The 18,528-nt window shown below is 48.9% G+C and overlaps 1 protein-coding gene across 2 annotated transcripts in view; it reads right to left on the bottom strand.

Moving 5' to 3' along the window:
- Positions 1 to 18,528, bottom strand: part of KIAA0556 (KIAA0556 ortholog) — a 184,340-nt gene that overhangs the window by 101,832 nt on the left and 63,980 nt on the right. For both annotated transcript variants that reach the window (XM_029946662.1, XM_029946663.1), the window contains 2 exons: positions 10,639 to 10,770; positions 6,275 to 6,403 (listed from right to left, as the gene is read on the bottom strand). In XM_029946662.1, coding sequence (XP_029802522.1) covers positions 6,275 to 6,403; positions 10,639 to 10,770 — 261 coding nt within the window. The remainder of the gene's footprint in view (positions 1 to 6,274; positions 6,404 to 10,638; positions 10,771 to 18,528) is intronic.

Here is an 18,528-nt window from a genome sequence, read left to right as displayed (position 1 = left end):
CTGCCCCTCCCCCACTTGCATGTTTTCTCTCTCTCTCTCTCTCTCTCTCTCTCTCAAAATAAATAAACTTTTAAAAAAGACATGCATTAATTAAAATAGCAAAATGTAGTGATAAAGAGATAACTTAAAAAGCAGCAAGGGAAAGTAGAAAAGCATTCCATGCTCATGGATTGGAAGAACAAATATTGTTAAAATGTTGATACTAACCCAAAGCAATTTACATATTCAACGCAATCCCTATCAAAATAACACCAGCATTCTTCGCAGAGCTAGAACAAACAATCCTTAAACTTATATGGAACCAGAAAAGACCCCAAATAGTCAAAGTAATGTTGAAAAGCAGGAGGCATCATAATTCCGGACTTCAAGCTATATTACAAAGCTGTAATCATCAAGACAGTAGGGTACTCACTCAAAAACAGACACATAGGTCCATGGAACAGAATAAAGAACCCAGAAATGGATGCACAAATGTCTGGCCTAATCGATTACAAAGCAGGAAAGAGTATCCAATGGAAAAGAAAGATAGTCTCTTCAGCAAATGGTGCTGGGAAAACTGGACAGTGACATGTAAAAGAATGAACCTGGACCACTTTCTTACACCATACACAAAAATAAACTCAAAATAAATGAAAGACCTAAAAAGACCTGAAAAGACCTGAAAGATGGGAAGCCATCAAAATCCTAGAGGAGAAAATAGGCAACAACCTCTTTGACCTCAGCCACAACAACTTCTTACCTGACCTGTCTCCAGAGGCAATGAAAACAAAAGCAAAAATGAACTATTGGGAGCTCATCAGGATAAAAAGCTTCTGCACAGTGAAGGAAACAATAGCAAAACTAAAAGTCAACTGATGGAATGACAGATATTTGTAAATGACATATCAGATAAAAGGTTAGTATCCAAAATATATAAAGAACATATAAACTCAACACCCAAAAATCAAATAATCCAGTGAAGAAATGGGTAAAAGACATGAATAGATACTTCTCCATAGAAGACATCCAGATGGCCAACCGACACATGAAAAAATGCCCAACATCACTCATCATTAGGGAAATACAAATCAAAACCACAATGAGATACCACCTCACACTTGTCAGACTAGCTAAAATTAACAGCTCAGGGAACTACAGACGTTGGTGAGGATGTGGAGAAAGGGGAATTTGCACTGCTGGCGGGAATGCAAACTGGTGCAACCACTCTGGGAAACAGTATAGAGATTCCTCAAAAAATTAAAAATATAACTACCCAACAACCCAGCAATTACACAACTAGGTATTTATCCAAAGGATAAAAAAATGATCATTTGACAGTGTTTACATGAACACTATTGACAATAGCCAAATCATGGAAAGAGCCCAAATGTCCACTGACTGATGAACGGATAAAGAAAATGTAATATATATACGTATGTATACTGGAATATTAGTCTGCTATCAAAAAGAATGAAATCTTGCCATTTGCAACAATGTGGATGGAACTAGAGTGTATTATGCTAAGCGAAATAAGTCAGAGAAAGACAAATGTCTTATGATTTCACGCATGTGTGGAATTTAAGAAACAAAACAGATGAACTTAGGGAAGGGAAGCAAAAATAAGATAAAAATAGAGGGAGACAAACCATAAAAGACTCTTAAATACAGAGGGTTGCTGGAGGGTTTTTGGGTAGGGGACTGGGCTAAATGGGTGATGGGCATTAAGGTGGGATCTTGTTAGGATGAGCACAGGGTGTTATGTGTAAGTGATGAATCACTAAATTCTATTCCTCGAAAAATAATATATAAAAATAGAAACTTTTAACTTTTAAAAAGCAGCAAAGGAAAAGAAAATAGTCACTATCAAGGAACACCCCAGAAGGCTTTCAGCAGATCTCTTAGCAGAGACCGTGCAGGCCAGGAAGAGTTGGTATGATATATTCAAAGAGCTCAAAACAAAACAACCTGCAACCGAGAATACTCTACCCAGCAAGGCTATCATTCATAATAGAAGGAGAGATCAAGAGTTTCTCTGACAAAAGTTAAAGAAATTCATGATCACTGTACCAGCCCTACAAGAAATGTTAAAGGAAATTCTTTCAGTGGAAAGGAAATACTGTTAAGTAGGAGTCAGAAAAGTAGGAAGTACAAAGATAGTAAAATTTAGTATATCTATAAAAATCAGTCAAGGGACTCCCAAAATAAAAGGATGTGAGGTATGATACCATATGCCCAAAATTTGGCGGGGGGGAGAGGAGTAAAGAATGGGTTCAAACATAAGCAACCATCAGCTTCATGATATAGAATGCTATACGCATAAGACGTTACATACGAATCTTTGATTTGGTAACCATGAAATCAAAAACCAGTAGCAGGTATGCAAAAAAATAAAGAGAAAGGAATCCAAGTATATCCCTAAAGAAAGCCAGCAAACGGTGAGAAAAAAGAGCAAGAGAAGAAAGGAACAGAGAAGAACTATTAAAACAACCATAAACAAGTAACAAAATGGCAGTAAGAACATACTTATCAACAAATGTTCCGATGGAAAGACATAGAACGCATGTCAAAGTGGATAAACAAACAGGACCCATCTATGTGCTGCCTACAAGAGACTCATTTCAGACCTAAAGACACATGTAGATTGAAGAGAAAGGGATGGAAAAGCATTTATCATGCAAGAGGAAGTGAAAGGGAAGCTTGGGGTAGCAATATTTATATCAGACAAAACAGACTTCAAAACAAAGACCATAACAAGAAACAAAGAAGGACACTATATAATCATAAAGAGAATAATCCACCAAGAAGATATAACAATTGGAAATATTTATACACCCAACACAGGAGCACCCAAACACATAAAGCAGCTAATACCAAATGCAAAAGAAGTCATGGATAGTAATACAATAGTAGGGGACTTTAACGCCATACTTACATCAAGGGGTAGATCTTCTAAACAGAAAGCAACAAGGAAACAGTAGCTTTGAATGACATTGGACCAGATGGATCTAACAGATATAATCAGAATATTACATCCTGAAACAGTAGAATACACGATCTTTTCAAATGCCCATGGAACTTTCTCCAGAATAGGTTATCTATTAGGCCACAAAACAAGTGTCTCAACAAATTCAAAAAGATTGAAGTCATACCATGCATCTTTTCTGACCACAGTGCTTTTGCAAAACTAGAAATGAACCACAAGAAAAATATCTAGAAAGAACACAAATATACGGAGGTTAAATAACATGCTACCAAACAAGCAAATGGGCTAACCAAGAAATCAGAGGAGATTAAAAAAATACGTGGAGGCAAGTGAAAATGAAAACACGATGGTCCAAAACTTTTGGGATGCAGCAAAAGCTATTCTAAGAGGGGAGTTTGTGGTAATCCAGGTCTACCTCAAGAAGCAAGCAAAATCTCAGACAAACAACCGAATCTTATACCTAAAGTTAACTATAAAAAGGACAAACAAAACCCAAAACCGTAGAAGGAAGGAAATCATGAAAACTGAAGCAAAAATAAATGTAATAGAAACTTAGAAAACAATAGAACAGATCAATGAAACCAGGAGCTGGTTCTTTGAAAAGATCAACAAAATGAATATAGCTGGTCAGACGACAGAGAGAGAGAGAGAGAGCAAGAGAGAGAGAGAGAGAAGACTCAGACAAATAAAATCAGAAATGAAAGAGGAGAAATAACAACAGAGGGACGCCTGGGTGGCTCAGTTGGTTAAGCATCCAACTTCAGCTTGGGTCATGATCTCACAGTTTGTGAGTTCAAGACCCGCGTTGGGCTCAGCACTGACAGCTCAGAGCCTGGAGCCTGTTTCCGATTCTGTGTCTCCCTTTCTCTCTGCCCCTCCCCTGCTTGTACTCTGTCTCTCTCTCAGAATAAACAAACATTAAAAAAGAAAGAAAGAAAGAAAGAAAGAAAGAAAGAAAGAAAGAAAGAAAGAAAGAAAGAAAGAAAGAAAGAAAGAAAGAAAGAAAGAAAGGAAGGAAGGAAAAAAGAAAGAAAGAAAGAAAGAAAGAAAGAAAGAAAGAAAGAAAGAAAGAAAGAAAGAAAGAAAGAAAAAGAAAGGAAGGAAGGAAGGAAGGAAGGAAGGAAGGAAGGAAGGAAGGAAGAAAGAAAGAAAGAAAGAAAGGACACCAATGAAACACAAAGGATTCTAAGAGAATATTATGCAAAATTATATGCCAACAAGTTGGACAATCTAGAAGAAATGAAGAAATTCCTAGAAGCAGATAATCAACCTCTCAAAACTGAATCAGAGAGAAATAGAAAATGTGAACAGACTGGGGTGCCTGGGTGGCTTAGTCAGTTGAGAGTCTGACTTCAGCTCAGACCATGATCTCACAGTTCGTGAGTTCAAGCCCCATGTTGGCCTCCGTGCTGATAACTCAGAGCCTGGAGCCTGCTTCACATTGTGTCTCTCCCTCTCTTTCTCTGCCCCTCTCCTGCTTATGCTGTCTCTCGCTCTAAAAAACAAATAAACATTAAAAAAAAGAAAGAAAGGAAGAAAATTTGAACAGATTACTAGTGGTGAAATTGAATCAGTAATTAAAAAACCTCCGACAAACAAAACTCCAGGACCAGAGGGCTTTACAGGTGAATTCCACCAAATATTTAAAGAATTAATATCTAATCTTCTCAAATAATAGAAGAAGGAAAACTTTCAAAAAAGAGAAGAGGGAAAAAACCTCCAAATTCATTCTATGAGGTCAGCATTATCCTGACACCAAATCCAGATAAAGACATTACAAAAAAAAAAGAGAGAGAATTATAGCCCAACGTCTCTGATGAACACAGATGCAAAAATTCCTCAACAAAACATTAGCAAACTGAACCCAACAATACATTAAAAAATCACTCACCACGATCAAGTGGGATCTATCCCTGGGATGCAAGGGTGGTTCAATGCTCACAGATTGGTCAATCTGAGACACCACATCAACAAGAGAAACAATTGAAACCATTTGGTCATTTTAATAGATGCAGAAGAAGTATTTGACAAAGTACAAGATTCATTCATGATAAAAACTCTCAACAAAGTAGGTTTAGAGGAAACATACCTCAACATAATAAAGGCCATATATGAAAAATCCACAGCTAACACCATACTCAAAAAACTGAGGGCTCTTCCCCTAAGGTCAGGAACAAGACAGGGACGTCCATTCTCACCACTTTTATTCAACATAGCACTCTGGAAGTCCTAGCCTAAGCAATCAGACAAGAAAAAGAAATAAAAGGCATCCAAATTGGTAAGGAAGAAGTAAAACTTTCGCTATTTGTAGATGACACAATACTATACATAGAAAACCCTAAAGACTGCCCTAAAAGTCTACTAGAACATGTATTTGGGAAAGTCACAGGATACAAAATAAATATACAGAAACATGTTGCATTTCTACACACTAATAATGAAGTAACAGAAAGAGAAATTAACAACCCCAATTACAATTGTACAGAAAATAATAAAATACCTAGGAATAAAATTAACCAAGGCAGTGAAAGGCCTGTACTCTGAAACTATAGACACTGACGAATTAAAGATGACCCAAATGGAAAGATATCCCATGCTCATGGATGGGAAGAAGAAATACTGCTAAAATGTCCACACCACTCAAAGCAACCTTCAGATTTAATGTAAAACCTATCAAAATATCAATAGCATTCTTCACAGAACTGGAACAAATAATCTGAAAATTTGTATGGAACCACAAAAGACCACAAACAGAACAAAACTGGAGGCCTCATATTCCCAGATTTCAAGATATACTACAAAGCAGTAGTAATCAATATAATATCATACGGCACACAAAAAAAGATACACAGAGCAATGGATCAGAATAGAAAACCTAGAAATAAACCAACAATGTTATGGTCAATTAAACTCTGACAAACTGGGCAAGAGTATCCAATGGAAGAACACAGTCTCTTCAACAAATGTGTTCGGAAAACAGAACCGCAACATGCAAAAGAATGAAACGGGGCCACTTTCTTACACCAAACACCAAAATAAACTCAAAATGGATTAAGAACCTAAATGTGAGACCTGAAACCATAAAAATCCTAGAAGACAACTTTTAAAAAAGTAGTTCACTAAGTCCAATCTCACGTGCATTGTTTTAAATCCAGTGGGTGGAGCCAGAGGTTTTCTGTTAAAGGCAAAGCCTGTTGGGATCAGCCTCATTTTCCCAGATATAAACGCGACTGGTGGGGGCTATGCTACAGCCCAGCTGCTTGGGAAAGACCTTGGCCCTTCATGGGGTTATGAGGCTGAGATCCATCTTACCATTACATCCTGAATAGTTAAGAGGATCCTTTCTTTGTCCACTCTGCTGGCAGGGTCAGGGCAGCCTTGTGCATTCAGAAAGGAGAAATTAAAATCACAGGGCGTGGTGCCGGTTGAAGACTTGGTTCCCTAGGACAAGCAGAGAGAATGGGTGTGGTAAAAGCAATTTCTGTCCCTGAAATGCGCTGGGTCCCTCGCTCTCTCCATCCGTCATTCTCTGCTCACATTCCCGAAGCTGACCGCCCCCAGACTCATCCCTGCCTGACCTGCACCACTGCAGACACACAGTCAGTCAACAGACCAGGATTCAAACTCAAGGCCCCAACAAGCTACAGGCTGGGCTCGGTGAGCGCCAAGATGCAGCCTCCACATCTTGCTGAATAAAAAAAAAAAAAGTGAATTACCAAATAGCGTGGATGGTATCTAATCCCATCCATGTGAAAATGGCTATAAAAAGTAAAGGAAAACATGGTACTCACTTGAAAGTTATTTAAATGGTAATCCAAAACAGAAGTACCAAAGCAACAGGATGGCCTTGAAAACAACCCTTCATTTTTGAAGCCTCACCACTGAAATTAATGAATGGCGATGGGAGGGATTTGCTACAGGGCCCTCCCTGCCAGGGACCAGGTGGGATTCCCACAGGGGAAGCCTTGGCCAGTGACAGCACGATCTGATCTCCACCGTACCCACAGTGGGTGAGCTGTCACAGGCCTCGGCAGAGTCCCACGAGGCGGGCCTGCTGGGGACACACGGGTTGTGGACAGGTCTTTGGTTGTTAATGTGTGTTAGCAAGTAACAATGGCTTTAAAACACCGAATTGTAACTGTGGACAAATATCCAGGTCACCCCACACCAGGGCCCACACGACAGAGGTATTCCAGAAGATGGTGGGGCGGCCAAGACTCCCCCATCAGGTGTCATGCTCACAGGGAAAATCAAATAACTAAACTCAGGGATTCCCGCCACTCACTGGGGATGGGGCAGGACTGGAACATTCCAGATCAACCCTCTCCTTTTGGATAGAATCAATATGTTACATATATAATGAATATAAGAAATTTTTATTTGGGATGGTTATACCCATCTATGACTTCCGGGGCGGTGGGATTATGAAAAGACTTTTATTTTCTTTGTATCAGTTGAATTTTTTATTTTATTTTTTATTTAAGACAGGGTGGGGTGGGGGGAGTGGGGCAGAGGGAGAGAAAGACTCTCAAGCAGACTCCATGCTCAGAGCAGAGATCATGGAATCATGACCTGAGCTGAAATCAAGAGTCAGACACTTAACGGACTGAGCCCCCCAGATGCCCAATGCAATGTTTATTGTCTGGTTTATCCCCAGCATGTAGAACGGTGCCTGGGCTCTGTGGTGGAGACCGCGGCCCCTGCAGGGCACACACCTGTCCTCAGCTCTGACCACTGCAGTCACACAACAACGTGGCTCCCAAATGTTCAGATTTTTCCAGAGAAGCCCCAAATTCACATTTTGACACGGACTCTCCTGATTCTTAAATGTCAGCTAGTAATTCTTTCAAAAACACCGCGCAAGTCCATGGGCTGGAGGCCAACAGAGCATGTCTGCAGCATGCCGGTCTGTGAACTCGGAGCCGCCAAGAAATGGAAGATCACTAAGGGTGTGATTGAAGGCGAAAGGGCTGGTATGTTTCAACAGTGAAGGTCAGATGAAAAGTACACATGCAGACGTGCACTTCCTTTGGCTCTGCTTCAGAGCTGCACTTGCAAACAGCGTGAGGTGACTGGGTATATTTAGCCACACGCTTTTCTCTCTCTCCCTCTCTACCTCTCTCTCTCTCTCTCTCTCTCATTCAGATTGCATCTCTTAAGGCTTCTGCCTTGGCCGAAAACAAAAACCGGCGTTACCACCTCCCTCTTTCACGTAGCAGGAAAATAACTCCAAGGGGAAATTGACTGTGAAGCCGTACAGCATGTGGCCCCTCAAGATGGGGAGGAAGAGGAAAGAGAGAAATACAATCAAGCACTCACAGTGGAGAAAATGAAGGGCCGGCAGAGCAGGGCCGTGCTGATTCAGAGCATGCGTGCACCCAGGAATGCTAATGGGGCTTAATAGCTGGCGAGGGGCAGGCTGGAGGAATATATGTTGTTCATTTAACAGGAGGAACCGAAGGAGAAGAGGGAACTACCCCACGTCTTGTGAGAAGGGTGTGCACACGTTCTGGGCTGGGGGTGGGGGCGTGGCTGGGACTGGAACGGGCTGGACTTGACTACAGACCAGCCTCCCCAACTAAGAAACAGATGGCTGTTTGCAGGGACACGAGTTCGAATTTTGACCAGGGCCCTGTTCTGTTGTTTCAAAAACGTGTGTGTGTGTGTGTGATGGGAGGTGGATGTTAAAGGCAGTGAAGACCACCCCACAATTTTGCCTCCTGTAAAATCCCATTTCTACAGACTGGGTAGGAAACAAGGTCACTGGGTTAGTCCGTAAAAACCAGCTCTTCCCCACACGCCCCCAGGAAGACAGCACTGCCAATTTACTTTTAGACTTTTGTAGCCAGGATGTGAAACAAAGCGACCCTTAGCTCTTTACCTGCCCTTTTATGAGCAAAGAAGGGAATACAAACAGGCAAACGCTACCACGGCACTGTATCCTGGACAATATTCCCACTGCTTTTACGAGTGCTTTGGATTTCTTAAAGGCAGGTTATTGGCACGGGAGCAGCACACAAAAGCAAGGTTTTGGGGGCGCCTGGGGGGCTTAGTCGGTTAAGCACCTGACTTCAGCTCAGGTCATGATTTCACAGTTCGTGAGTTTGAGTCCTGCGTCGGGCAGGCCTGGAGCCTGCTTTGATTCTGTCTCCCTCTCTCTCTCTGCCCCTCCCCAGCTCACACTCTCTCTCTCACACACACAAATAAAGGAATATTTAAAAAAAATTTTTTTAAAAATCAAGATTTTAGGGGCGCCTGGGTGGCTCAGTCAGTTAAGTGTCCGACTTCGGCTCAGGTCAGATCTCACGTTCGTGCGTTCGAGCCCCGCGTCGGGCTCTGTGCTGATAGCTAGCTCAGAGCCTGGAGCCTGCTTCCCGTTCTGTGTCTCCTTCTCTCTCTGCCCCTCCCCCTCTCATGCTCTGTCTCTCTCTGTATCAAAAATAAATAAAACATTAAAAAAAATTTAAAAAGCAAGATTTTATTCTTTTAGGGAAGCTTCTGAACCTGCAGCCTGGGCCCACAGCGGAACGAAGGCCTGGTGGACAGGGCCTTTGTCCTGTGGCGTCCAGATCATTCTCCTACATGGCCAAGGGGATGATCTACTGGCTCATTCTATGTCTAAAAGCAATGCCCTCAGGATAAAACCCAGCTATCCACTCTCGCCCCTCCCCTCCCCTCCCCGTCCAGGGCTCACGGGGCGCCGCCTGGTCTGCCCCATACCCCACCTTGCTCATGCTCCGCGTGAGCCTTCTGTCAGCTGTGCTTGCTGTCCCCTCCGCCTGCCATGCTTTTCCCATCAGGTTTCGGCTGAACTGTCACACAGAGAGGCCACCTTCCTGCCCTCTCCACCATGCCTGACGTTGCCCTCTCTCCCACACGCTCTACCTTGCTCTCTGTCTTCGCAGAACGTGACCATACCCGACATTATTGCATCATTCATCTCCTGGTTCATTCTGTATGGTCCACTCCACCCCCACTGCACAGCGAAAGTTGCTAAGGATAGGCCCCTGTGCGTTTTGTTCCTTTCTGTGTCTCTGGTGCCAGACACAGAGCCTGAAGCTCAGAAGTAGGTGCCCAGCCAGTGCTTGCTGAGTAGAGGCCCAGCATGCACTGTTGTTGGTCCCTGGATTTGACAAGTGACGTGGCAGATGGAGGAGGGCACTGAAACGCCCCACCATCGGACTCCGCAGCTGCTGCGTGGCTGTGGACTCTGGGCTACGGCTCTCTGGGGCTTCTGGGCATTTCCTTGTGTGGGCTCTGCTGCCCCCAGGGTAAGGAGTGATATTCAAAATCTTTAACAGCAGGTGCATCTGGACAGGCTGAATATCAGCTCTGCCCGCCCCCTCCCCGTCCTTGCCCTGCACTCTTACCCAGCCTCTAGAACCCTGGCAAATGTCACTTCCTCTAGGAAGTCTTCCTGGATACGCTCGCTCTCTCCTGGGCCCACCACGCCTTGCCCCACCCCTCAGCAAGCTCTCGTGGTAGGGGGACTGTAGGCTGTTGCCTCTTTGGGTTTGACACCAGGCGTTCTGACACCTGGACACTGGGTGCCTCGCGGGGCATGGTGCCCAGCATGTGGCCAGCGTGCTCACTACAGTGTGGGAGAGGGAAGGAAGAAACCGCTGTCATAACATGCCCCCCAGAGCCGCTCCCGCACAAGCCGAGGCCAGTCCTACCTGTGGGCAGTCCCCAGAAGCGTCCTTGGCCTTGACGGTTGCATCCCCACACGGCTCCAAATCTTCAGAATAGTCCAGGGGCGGCTCGATGTGCAGCCGTGGGCCGGCTTCCGTCCTTATCTGCACAGATTTCTACACAGAAAAAAACCAGAGTGTTTCCAACGTGCCAGGAGGAACATCTCAGTTCCACAGAGGGGTGAGCATGTTAGAAGCTGACCGCCAGGCGGTAGGCCTGCGAAGGCCACGCCAGCTCTGCTCGGAGGCCCTTACTGGTGGGGCGCCTGGGCAGCTCAGTGGGTTAAGCATCGGACTTCAGCTCAGGTCACGATCTCACGGTTCGTGAGTTCAAGCCCCGCATCAGGATCTATACTGTCAGCACAGAGCCACCTCAGATCCTCTAGTCCTCTCTCTCTCTGCCCCTCCCCTGCCTATGCACATGCTCCCTCTCTCTCAAAAGTAAATAAACACTAAAAAAAAAAAAAAACACGCAAAAGCCTTGAATGGTTCCTACTGCAGAAAGGGTGTTCAGTAGAATTTTTGACCAGCTTTTTAGTTTGAAATACCTTCTCAGGTAGAATTTTAGTGGGTGTGTTAAACTTCCCCAAATTGGCTTTGTGATCCATTAAGTTTGGGAGACCTTGGGTTTTCCTGGGGGCTTCTCAGGGCTGGGGCCAGGGTGGCACGAGGGAAGCACCCTTTAAGAAGTGACTCCATCTAGGGTCCCCTGAGTGTGCACGGATCCACCAGCAAGGGTCTCCTTACACTTCCTGCTCTGGCCCCCCTCGAGCGAGACCTGGCTACTAAAAGGAACAGGTCAGCCAAGCCATGTGTACTGGGTTTAACCCCGCTGTCAGACAGATTTATTTTATTTTTTAATTTTTTTGAGAGAGAGAGAGAGAGAGAGAGAGAGAGAGAGAGAGATTGAGATTGAGAATCCCAAGCAGGCTCCGCATTGTCAGCACAGAGCCTGACATGGGGCTCAAACTCACGAACTGTGAGATCATGACCTGAACTGAAACCAAGAATCGGACGCTTAATCTGCTGAGCCACCTGGGCGCCCCAGGGACAGTGATTCAGACCATGCATTTCCCCTCAAACCCTGGGTGAGAACCCTCGCGCCCCCCCCCCACCAGTAAAACTCAGCCTCCCCACCAGTCTGGGGGATGCAGCTGCTGTCCTGAGGATGAAGAACGTGATGCCGGAGCCTTACAGGCCTGCGGGACTCACTGGTTAGGACTGAACACCTTTCTCCTTTATAGTCACACTGCCCCACCCCCACCCATCCCCAAGGCGGGGGCGGGGGGCCGGGGGGCGCATTCACCCCCTATGCTGTGACACTGAACACAGACGGAGCACCTCTCCAAGTGTATCAGGTGCATCATGTGCTCCTTCTGTCGTCATGGCGACCCCAGGGGTGACCTGAGGTCCAAGGCGGAAAGCCCCTTGCTCAAGGTCACACAACAAGGAAGCCACAGAGCCTAGATCTGAACCCCAGCAGTGTAGCTTCAGAGGCCGTGCTCCAAGCCAGGGATGGCTCCATGCTTCCTGTACAGAGTAAGTATTTTTAGTCCTGACAGCCATATGGTCTCTGTCAACGGTACTCGGCTGTCCCCTTGTAGCTGGAAAGCAGCCACAGATAATGTCTGAATGAATGGCCATGGCTGTGTCCCCAAAACACTTTATTTATAAGAACAGGCTGGGGCCAGATTAAGCCCAAGAGCTGTAGTCTGCTGAAGGACCCTGGCCCTAAACCACCACGCTATACTGTCCCCCAAAAGGCACATGAAGAATAAATGCGCCCAGCCTGGGCTATAGGATAGACGGACGTGAAGGAACTTCCTGACAATATCTAATACTCAGAAAAAGAGGCAGGGGCTTGGCTATAGATCACTCGAGAAGAAGACCTTGGAAAGAAAGATTTTAAAAAAAGAGAGAGAGGCTGATAAAGGTAGGTAGGGAGCCCTGGTTGGGAAACAGGGAGTAGACAGAGGTGCCGAAGGGAGGTGTTTGGGTCACTTTTCCTCCCATGCGCGGTCCTGTCACTTGGCAATGCCCCCCAGCCTCTGACACCAAGTGTGAGCTCGCTGCCTCCCAGGCTGTGTGAACTAGCTCTCAGAGCCCTTCTTGGTGTCCACTGCAGGGTCCGTGGAGGGGAAGCAGACTTCCAGGCCAGGAGACACCTGGGAGCTGCCTTGCCTGGGGCCAGGATGAACCTGAAAGGGGTCTGAAGTTCATCTCCAAGATGGAGTTTCTATCATAGACTCCAGGGAGGGTGGACTCCTTCCCCCTCCTCAGGAATCATTCAATTCAATAATATCCAGGTGCTGAAATGGAGATGGAGAGTGAGAGAGGCAGAGATGGGGTGGGGGGGAGAGGAGGGAAGGCAGGAAGGAAGGAGGGAGGGGGGAGGGAGAAGAGGAGAGAAAAGGGGAAGGGGCTTGGGAGGGAGGAGCACCGGGCATGGGGCACAGCCTGGCCCTCCACAGGTTTCTGTTCCTTTGTCTAGAAGGGAGGACTCAGAGGGGACCCTGCTCATGTAAGGTCCATGCACCAACAACACTGGCTTCCCTGGCAATTTGTGAGAAATGCGAAATTTCAAACCCCATCTCGGAGCTATGGAGCTGAATCCGCATTGAGCCCAGGTGACTCACACGCACACCAAGTCTGAGGAGTGTGAGGTCTATGAAGTTTTGTGGCGGGCGCTGCTGTTTGCCCAGCTTACATGCACTCCTGCCTTCCAGCAAAAGCACTCCAATTTTCTTTTGGGAAATCCTCTGCTTTCCCACCCCCTAATCCAAGTGTTCATGGGGAACTGAGTCTATGGGGGGCCGGAACATAGGCCAGGCCTGGGCGACCTGAGTATTAGACCCTGCTGATTCAGAGTGACCGGGTGACTGGTTCAGAGGACCCAAGAGACACAAGAGCAGGGCAACAGAATGTAAGGAGGCTGGCCGTGGCCACCTTGGCACCACACAGAGCAGCACAGGGAAAAGCGGAGTTGAGAGATGGAGAATGAGCCTTGCTACATGGTCTGAGCACCTGGATCCACCCATACCTGAACTGGGCATTCCCACTGGCAAGTAAGAGAGCTGGCATTGGTGCAGTTCGGCTGGTCTGATCTGAATTATAAATACGAGACAGAGCTCCAGCATTCAGGATGAGAGCCCAGGTATGTCTCTGTCCTCTGCGGTTTTCCTATCCCCCTTTTGCCCAGAAGTGCCCCTCTTCCTTCCCAGGAGCTTGCCACAACAGCTTGTCTTGCCAAAAGGTGGGGAGACGGGTTTGCAGTAGGCATTAAGGTACTTATCCAGCAAGCCCTTACTGAATACTGACTGCAGACAAGGTTCTGGAAGTTGAGATAGAAAAAAATGCACGTTGAGACAGAAAAAAATGTAACCACCCATGCCCTGGCCTCCAGGAGTTCACACAGAACATGCAACAGAAGAACACGTTGACAAAGCAACACCAACACGTAACACAAATAATGTATCCAGAAAGTGTTTTAAGTGCCGAGTGGGTGCCCGAGAGGGGAATAAATAGTCTTCCATCTGGCCTGCTCTCCCACCCCAGCCCCAGGGATGTGCCTCTGCCACCACTGGAGGAGATGGGGAGCCGCCTCACCCACCTGAGGACGCCCACCTCCCAATAGTTCCAACCCGGCCCCCCGGCGGTGTCCGCTCCCCGCCTCCCGCCTTCACACGCTGGTGAGGATGATGCCCGAGCGCCTGGCTGGCTCCATTTGGCACGCTGCTTTACCTGGAGTGGGTGTTTGTAAGTGGTGGCTTTCTCCCGCCTCCTTGCAGCCCCCAGAGCTGGGGGGAACCCATGTGGTATCAACCACAGACCGGGATGAGGTTTTAAAACCCTGACACCCAGGTTCTGGTTTGCCAGCCCAAGGCCAGATTTTTGTCCTTAGCCACACTCAGCCCAAGGCCATGCTCTGAGTTATCTGTATCTGCCGCCCCCTTAGCAAAGTGTTCTAAGAGATGCGCATGCAAGCTACTGTCATTAGAAAGACAGCTCAAGGATAGGGGTTGCCCTGTATGGTTGTTCAGGTTGTGTAGTATGCAAATGGCTCCCTCTAGAGGGAGGAGAGCTCTACAGATACTGACAGGCAGGTTTGGGGAGGGGAGGAAATATACCCTGTTTGATATGTTCTTCCCGGATTTTCCTGATCTCTTACAAATAACGCCACTCGACACTCTGACAGTCTGTGTCGCACAAGGTCGCTGTAAAGCCTGTGGTTTATGGGTTGTTTCATTTATGGTCTTCGCTGCAGGGGCTTTCAAAACTCAGAAATAGCAAAACAAAGGAAAGGGCTTCACATTTCGCCTCTTGAGCTTTGCTGGAGGTGCCGAAGCTGCCTAGCCCACAACAGGAAACCAGATACGACAGCAGAGTGAGAGCAGACTTTGCTTTAAATTGCAATGAACTTGCTCTCGGGCCTTTACGGAAGGCCCACCCCCACAGTAAATTGCTGGAAGGCCAATCCCTTCACTACCAATTTAATGCTAAGAGCCCATGACGTTCATCAAATCTGACAGCATTTTGGTAAACGACGGCTCTGTTGATTAGGCCGCTGTCCACCCAAGTATTACAAGGCTGAGGAAGCCATAAATCTTCATCCACTGATAGCAGGAGAAAGAGCTGAGGCTGAGGAGCGGTGGGGGATAAAGAGCGGTGCCAGCGAGAGCCCATTGATCACCTCCAGCCCGGTGCACGGGGCAGGTAGCAGCTCAGACACCAGCCCGGCATCACCGTCTGCCTCCTTGGTTCTCCCAGAATCAGGGAGTCCCAGGACGGGGTTTACAGGTGCTCTGGGCCAGCGTTTGGCTGACGTGGTGACCTTCTGGTGCAGGGATCCTCAGGCCCGTGCGCCTGGGGCAGCCCCTTCCATCGGGGGCATCTGGACCCCGAAGGGCTTCCTAGTTGCAGGGAAAGACCCTAAGGAAGGGAAGGGGCAAGACCCTTCTACGGGAAGATGCAAAGGCCTGGTTGCTGGGAAGAGGGTGTGTGAGTGGCAGGATGCAAACTGAAAGGGGGGGCGGCCACAGGGAGGAGGCAGGGCCGGCCAAGGCGGGGGGAGGCGGTGACCGCTGTGTCCCCTGCTCACCCGGCTGCGGTCCGTGACAACACACTGAGTGCCTGTGTGTCCCTCATGCCTCCTGCTGGGCACAGCCACAGGGGAGGAAGCCCAGGACCGGGGCGGCGGTGCCTCTCCTGATGGGGCAGCTTTTGAGGACTGGCCACCACGGCTGCCTGCAAGGACCAGGAGCCCACCCAACGGGGTGAGGGAGAGACCGCCTTCCTCTCTGTCCTACGCACCCAAAAACCCGCCTGCATGTACTTTCCACCACGGAGAAACTTGCTGCCTAACTCCACTTCCCAGGGCCAAAGGAAAACCAACCAGGGCCTCCTACTCCTGGTGCCGTCGGCACATCGGGGCTACTTGCTGTCCTGGACGAGAAGCCAGGGGACCCAGGCCCTGCTCAGAGAACAGCTCTGGGGCGGGCAGGCTTTGCATCATCTGACCCGGCTCCACCTCCGAGGCACACGCGGGCACTTGGTCCACGCTGACCTGATGAGGCATCGTCCTGGATGATTTCCACAAAGACTGGCAGAGAAGACGCGATGGGATGCGCCGAGCAAGCTGAGGTGACCAGGGGACTCTGGGGGCTAGGGACAGTGTGAGCAGAGGCTGGGGGACAAAGAGCCAAAGGCTGGAGGGACAAGGGCTACATGAGGCTTATAGGGAGGGAGCCCTGCCTCAAAGCCTGGTCCTCCTACTGTCATTTGGCCCTGTGGCCACCTTGGACACGTGGCAGCCGGGGGTCTTTCCAAAATGTACCCAAGAGTAAAGCCCTGAGGTCTCCAGGCAGAGCCGCCCTCTGCATCGGCCCCCACCAGTTGTGACCGCTCGCTGCCTGCTCCTCTGCACCGGACGCCCTTGACACGCCCCGCAGACACGGGCTCGCTCAGGCCTCCTCAACTGCCGAACCAGGCAGGTGCGCTACTAACCCCAGTTCCAGATGAGGACACAGGGAGGTTGAGCAGCTTACTCAGGGCCGCACAAGTAGGAAGTGGTGGAGCCCAGTCACGTCCGGCCGCTGGGCTCCCGAGTCCCTGCTCTCAGACATCTCCTCGGATTCGTCTGTCCCCCACCGCGGCTGCTCCTGCCGGAAGCGACAGGCAGCCCCTGCCGACAGACCCCTGGTAACACACACTGTGCACGCACTCCTGCAGGTTCGAACCTCAGGGGGCGTCACACTGGCGGCTCCGGGGCAAACTGCTGGGAAGTAGTTTGACTCCAAAGCCGTCCGTCCAGGGGACACAGGTGCAAACGCCCAAGTGAGCGTGCTGGAAGTGGAAAGGCGGGAAGCCACCCTGGGTGAGAGGGGCAGGGGCCACAGCACAACGCCAAACCCCAGCTGCCACTCGGCCTCTGCTCTGGGGCGCTGAAGGGAGTGGTGAGGACGGGCAAACAGAAGCACTTTGCCGGGCCTTGCGGTGTGGGGGTGGGGGCAGGGGGCAACCGCTACCCTGCTCTGCTAACGGCTGCCTCGCAGGGAGGGGAGGCCAGCATGAGGGCCAGATCTTTCCATCTTTCCAGGGAAGTAGGAATCTGGTTTTTTAAAAATATAGAAGAACTTGCTGAATTTAAATGTTAGCAAGTGACTAAGTCTTCTTTAAACTGTGTGAGTCCAAAAAACACTCTCCGGGGGACAAGTTCGGCCCACAGGCCTCAAGCTGCACCTCCTAAGTCCAGCAGGTCACATGCTGGGGACAGTCACCTCGTCTTCCTTGCAGGCTGGGTGGTTCCCGGGTCTTCACAACTGGGGGGCTCCTGGGGCAGGGTCAGAGCCTTATTTGATTTAAAAAAAAAATTTTTTTTTAATGTTCATTTTGGAGACACAAAGCACAAGTGGGGGAGGGTCAGAGAGAGAGGGAGACACAGAATCTGAAGCAGGCTCCAGACTCTGAGCTGTCAGCACAGAGCCCGACACGGGGGCTCAAACCCATGAACCATGAGATCATGACCTGAGCTTAAGTCGGCCACTTAACTGACTGAGCCACCCAGGCGCCCCTGATTTTTTTTGTTTCTAGCCCCAGAGCCTCATACAGTGCCTGGCCTGTGGTAATACATCTTTTTCAATGAAAAGATGATTTGTGTCGGGACATGGCTTCTAGCCCCCTCACGACTTCCGCACGTCCTCTGGTTTGTCCGTCTAGGAGGAGCGGTCCCCAGAGCATGGCGTGTGGGCAGAGCAGGGTCCGCACAGTAGTGGGGCGGGGGGCTGGCCCCCGGGACCCATTCCGCTTCCCTCTAGGGGGCCTTTACGTTCAGGAGAGGCTGAAAAGCCAGTCCGTGTTCCCCAGATGCCCTTTCCATGGCAGTGCTGCTTGTGCGCGCTGGGTGCAGCTGATCCGGTGGCCTCAGACAAGGCAGGGAAAGTGAAGTGAGGTGGCAAGAGGGGGACACAGGCCGGTTGATTCTGTGCTAAGCACAGGTGCAGAGGTGAGGGGATTCTCTAGTGTCCCACCTTGGCCGGACAGGCTATGGGCAGGGCTGCTCTAGCAGACACAACATCATCCGAGCGGGATGCCACCGGTTCCCAGATGACAGCTCAGGTGACTCAGCCCTGATGCAGAACCCCACCCTCCGCACTGGGTGCCCTGACGCAGACCCCCCCATCCTCCGCACTGGGTCCCCTGATGCAGACCCCCACCCTCCGCACTGGGTCCCCCGACGCAGACCCCCACCCTCCACACTGGGTCCCCCTGACACAGACCCCCACCCTTCACACTGGGTCCCCTGATGCAGACCCCCACCCTCCGCACTGTGTCCCCTGATGCAGACCCCCACCCTCCGCACTGGGTTCCCCCCCCGAT

The sequence above is a fragment of the Suricata suricatta genome, chromosome 8 (assembly GCF_006229205.1).
Source record: "Suricata suricatta isolate VVHF042 chromosome 8, meerkat_22Aug2017_6uvM2_HiC, whole genome shotgun sequence".
NCBI classification, from domain to species: Eukaryota; Metazoa; Chordata; class Mammalia; order Carnivora; family Herpestidae; genus Suricata; species Suricata suricatta.
The sequence above is the reverse complement of the archived record's forward strand: the minus strand, read 5'-3'. Positions and strand labels throughout refer to the sequence as shown.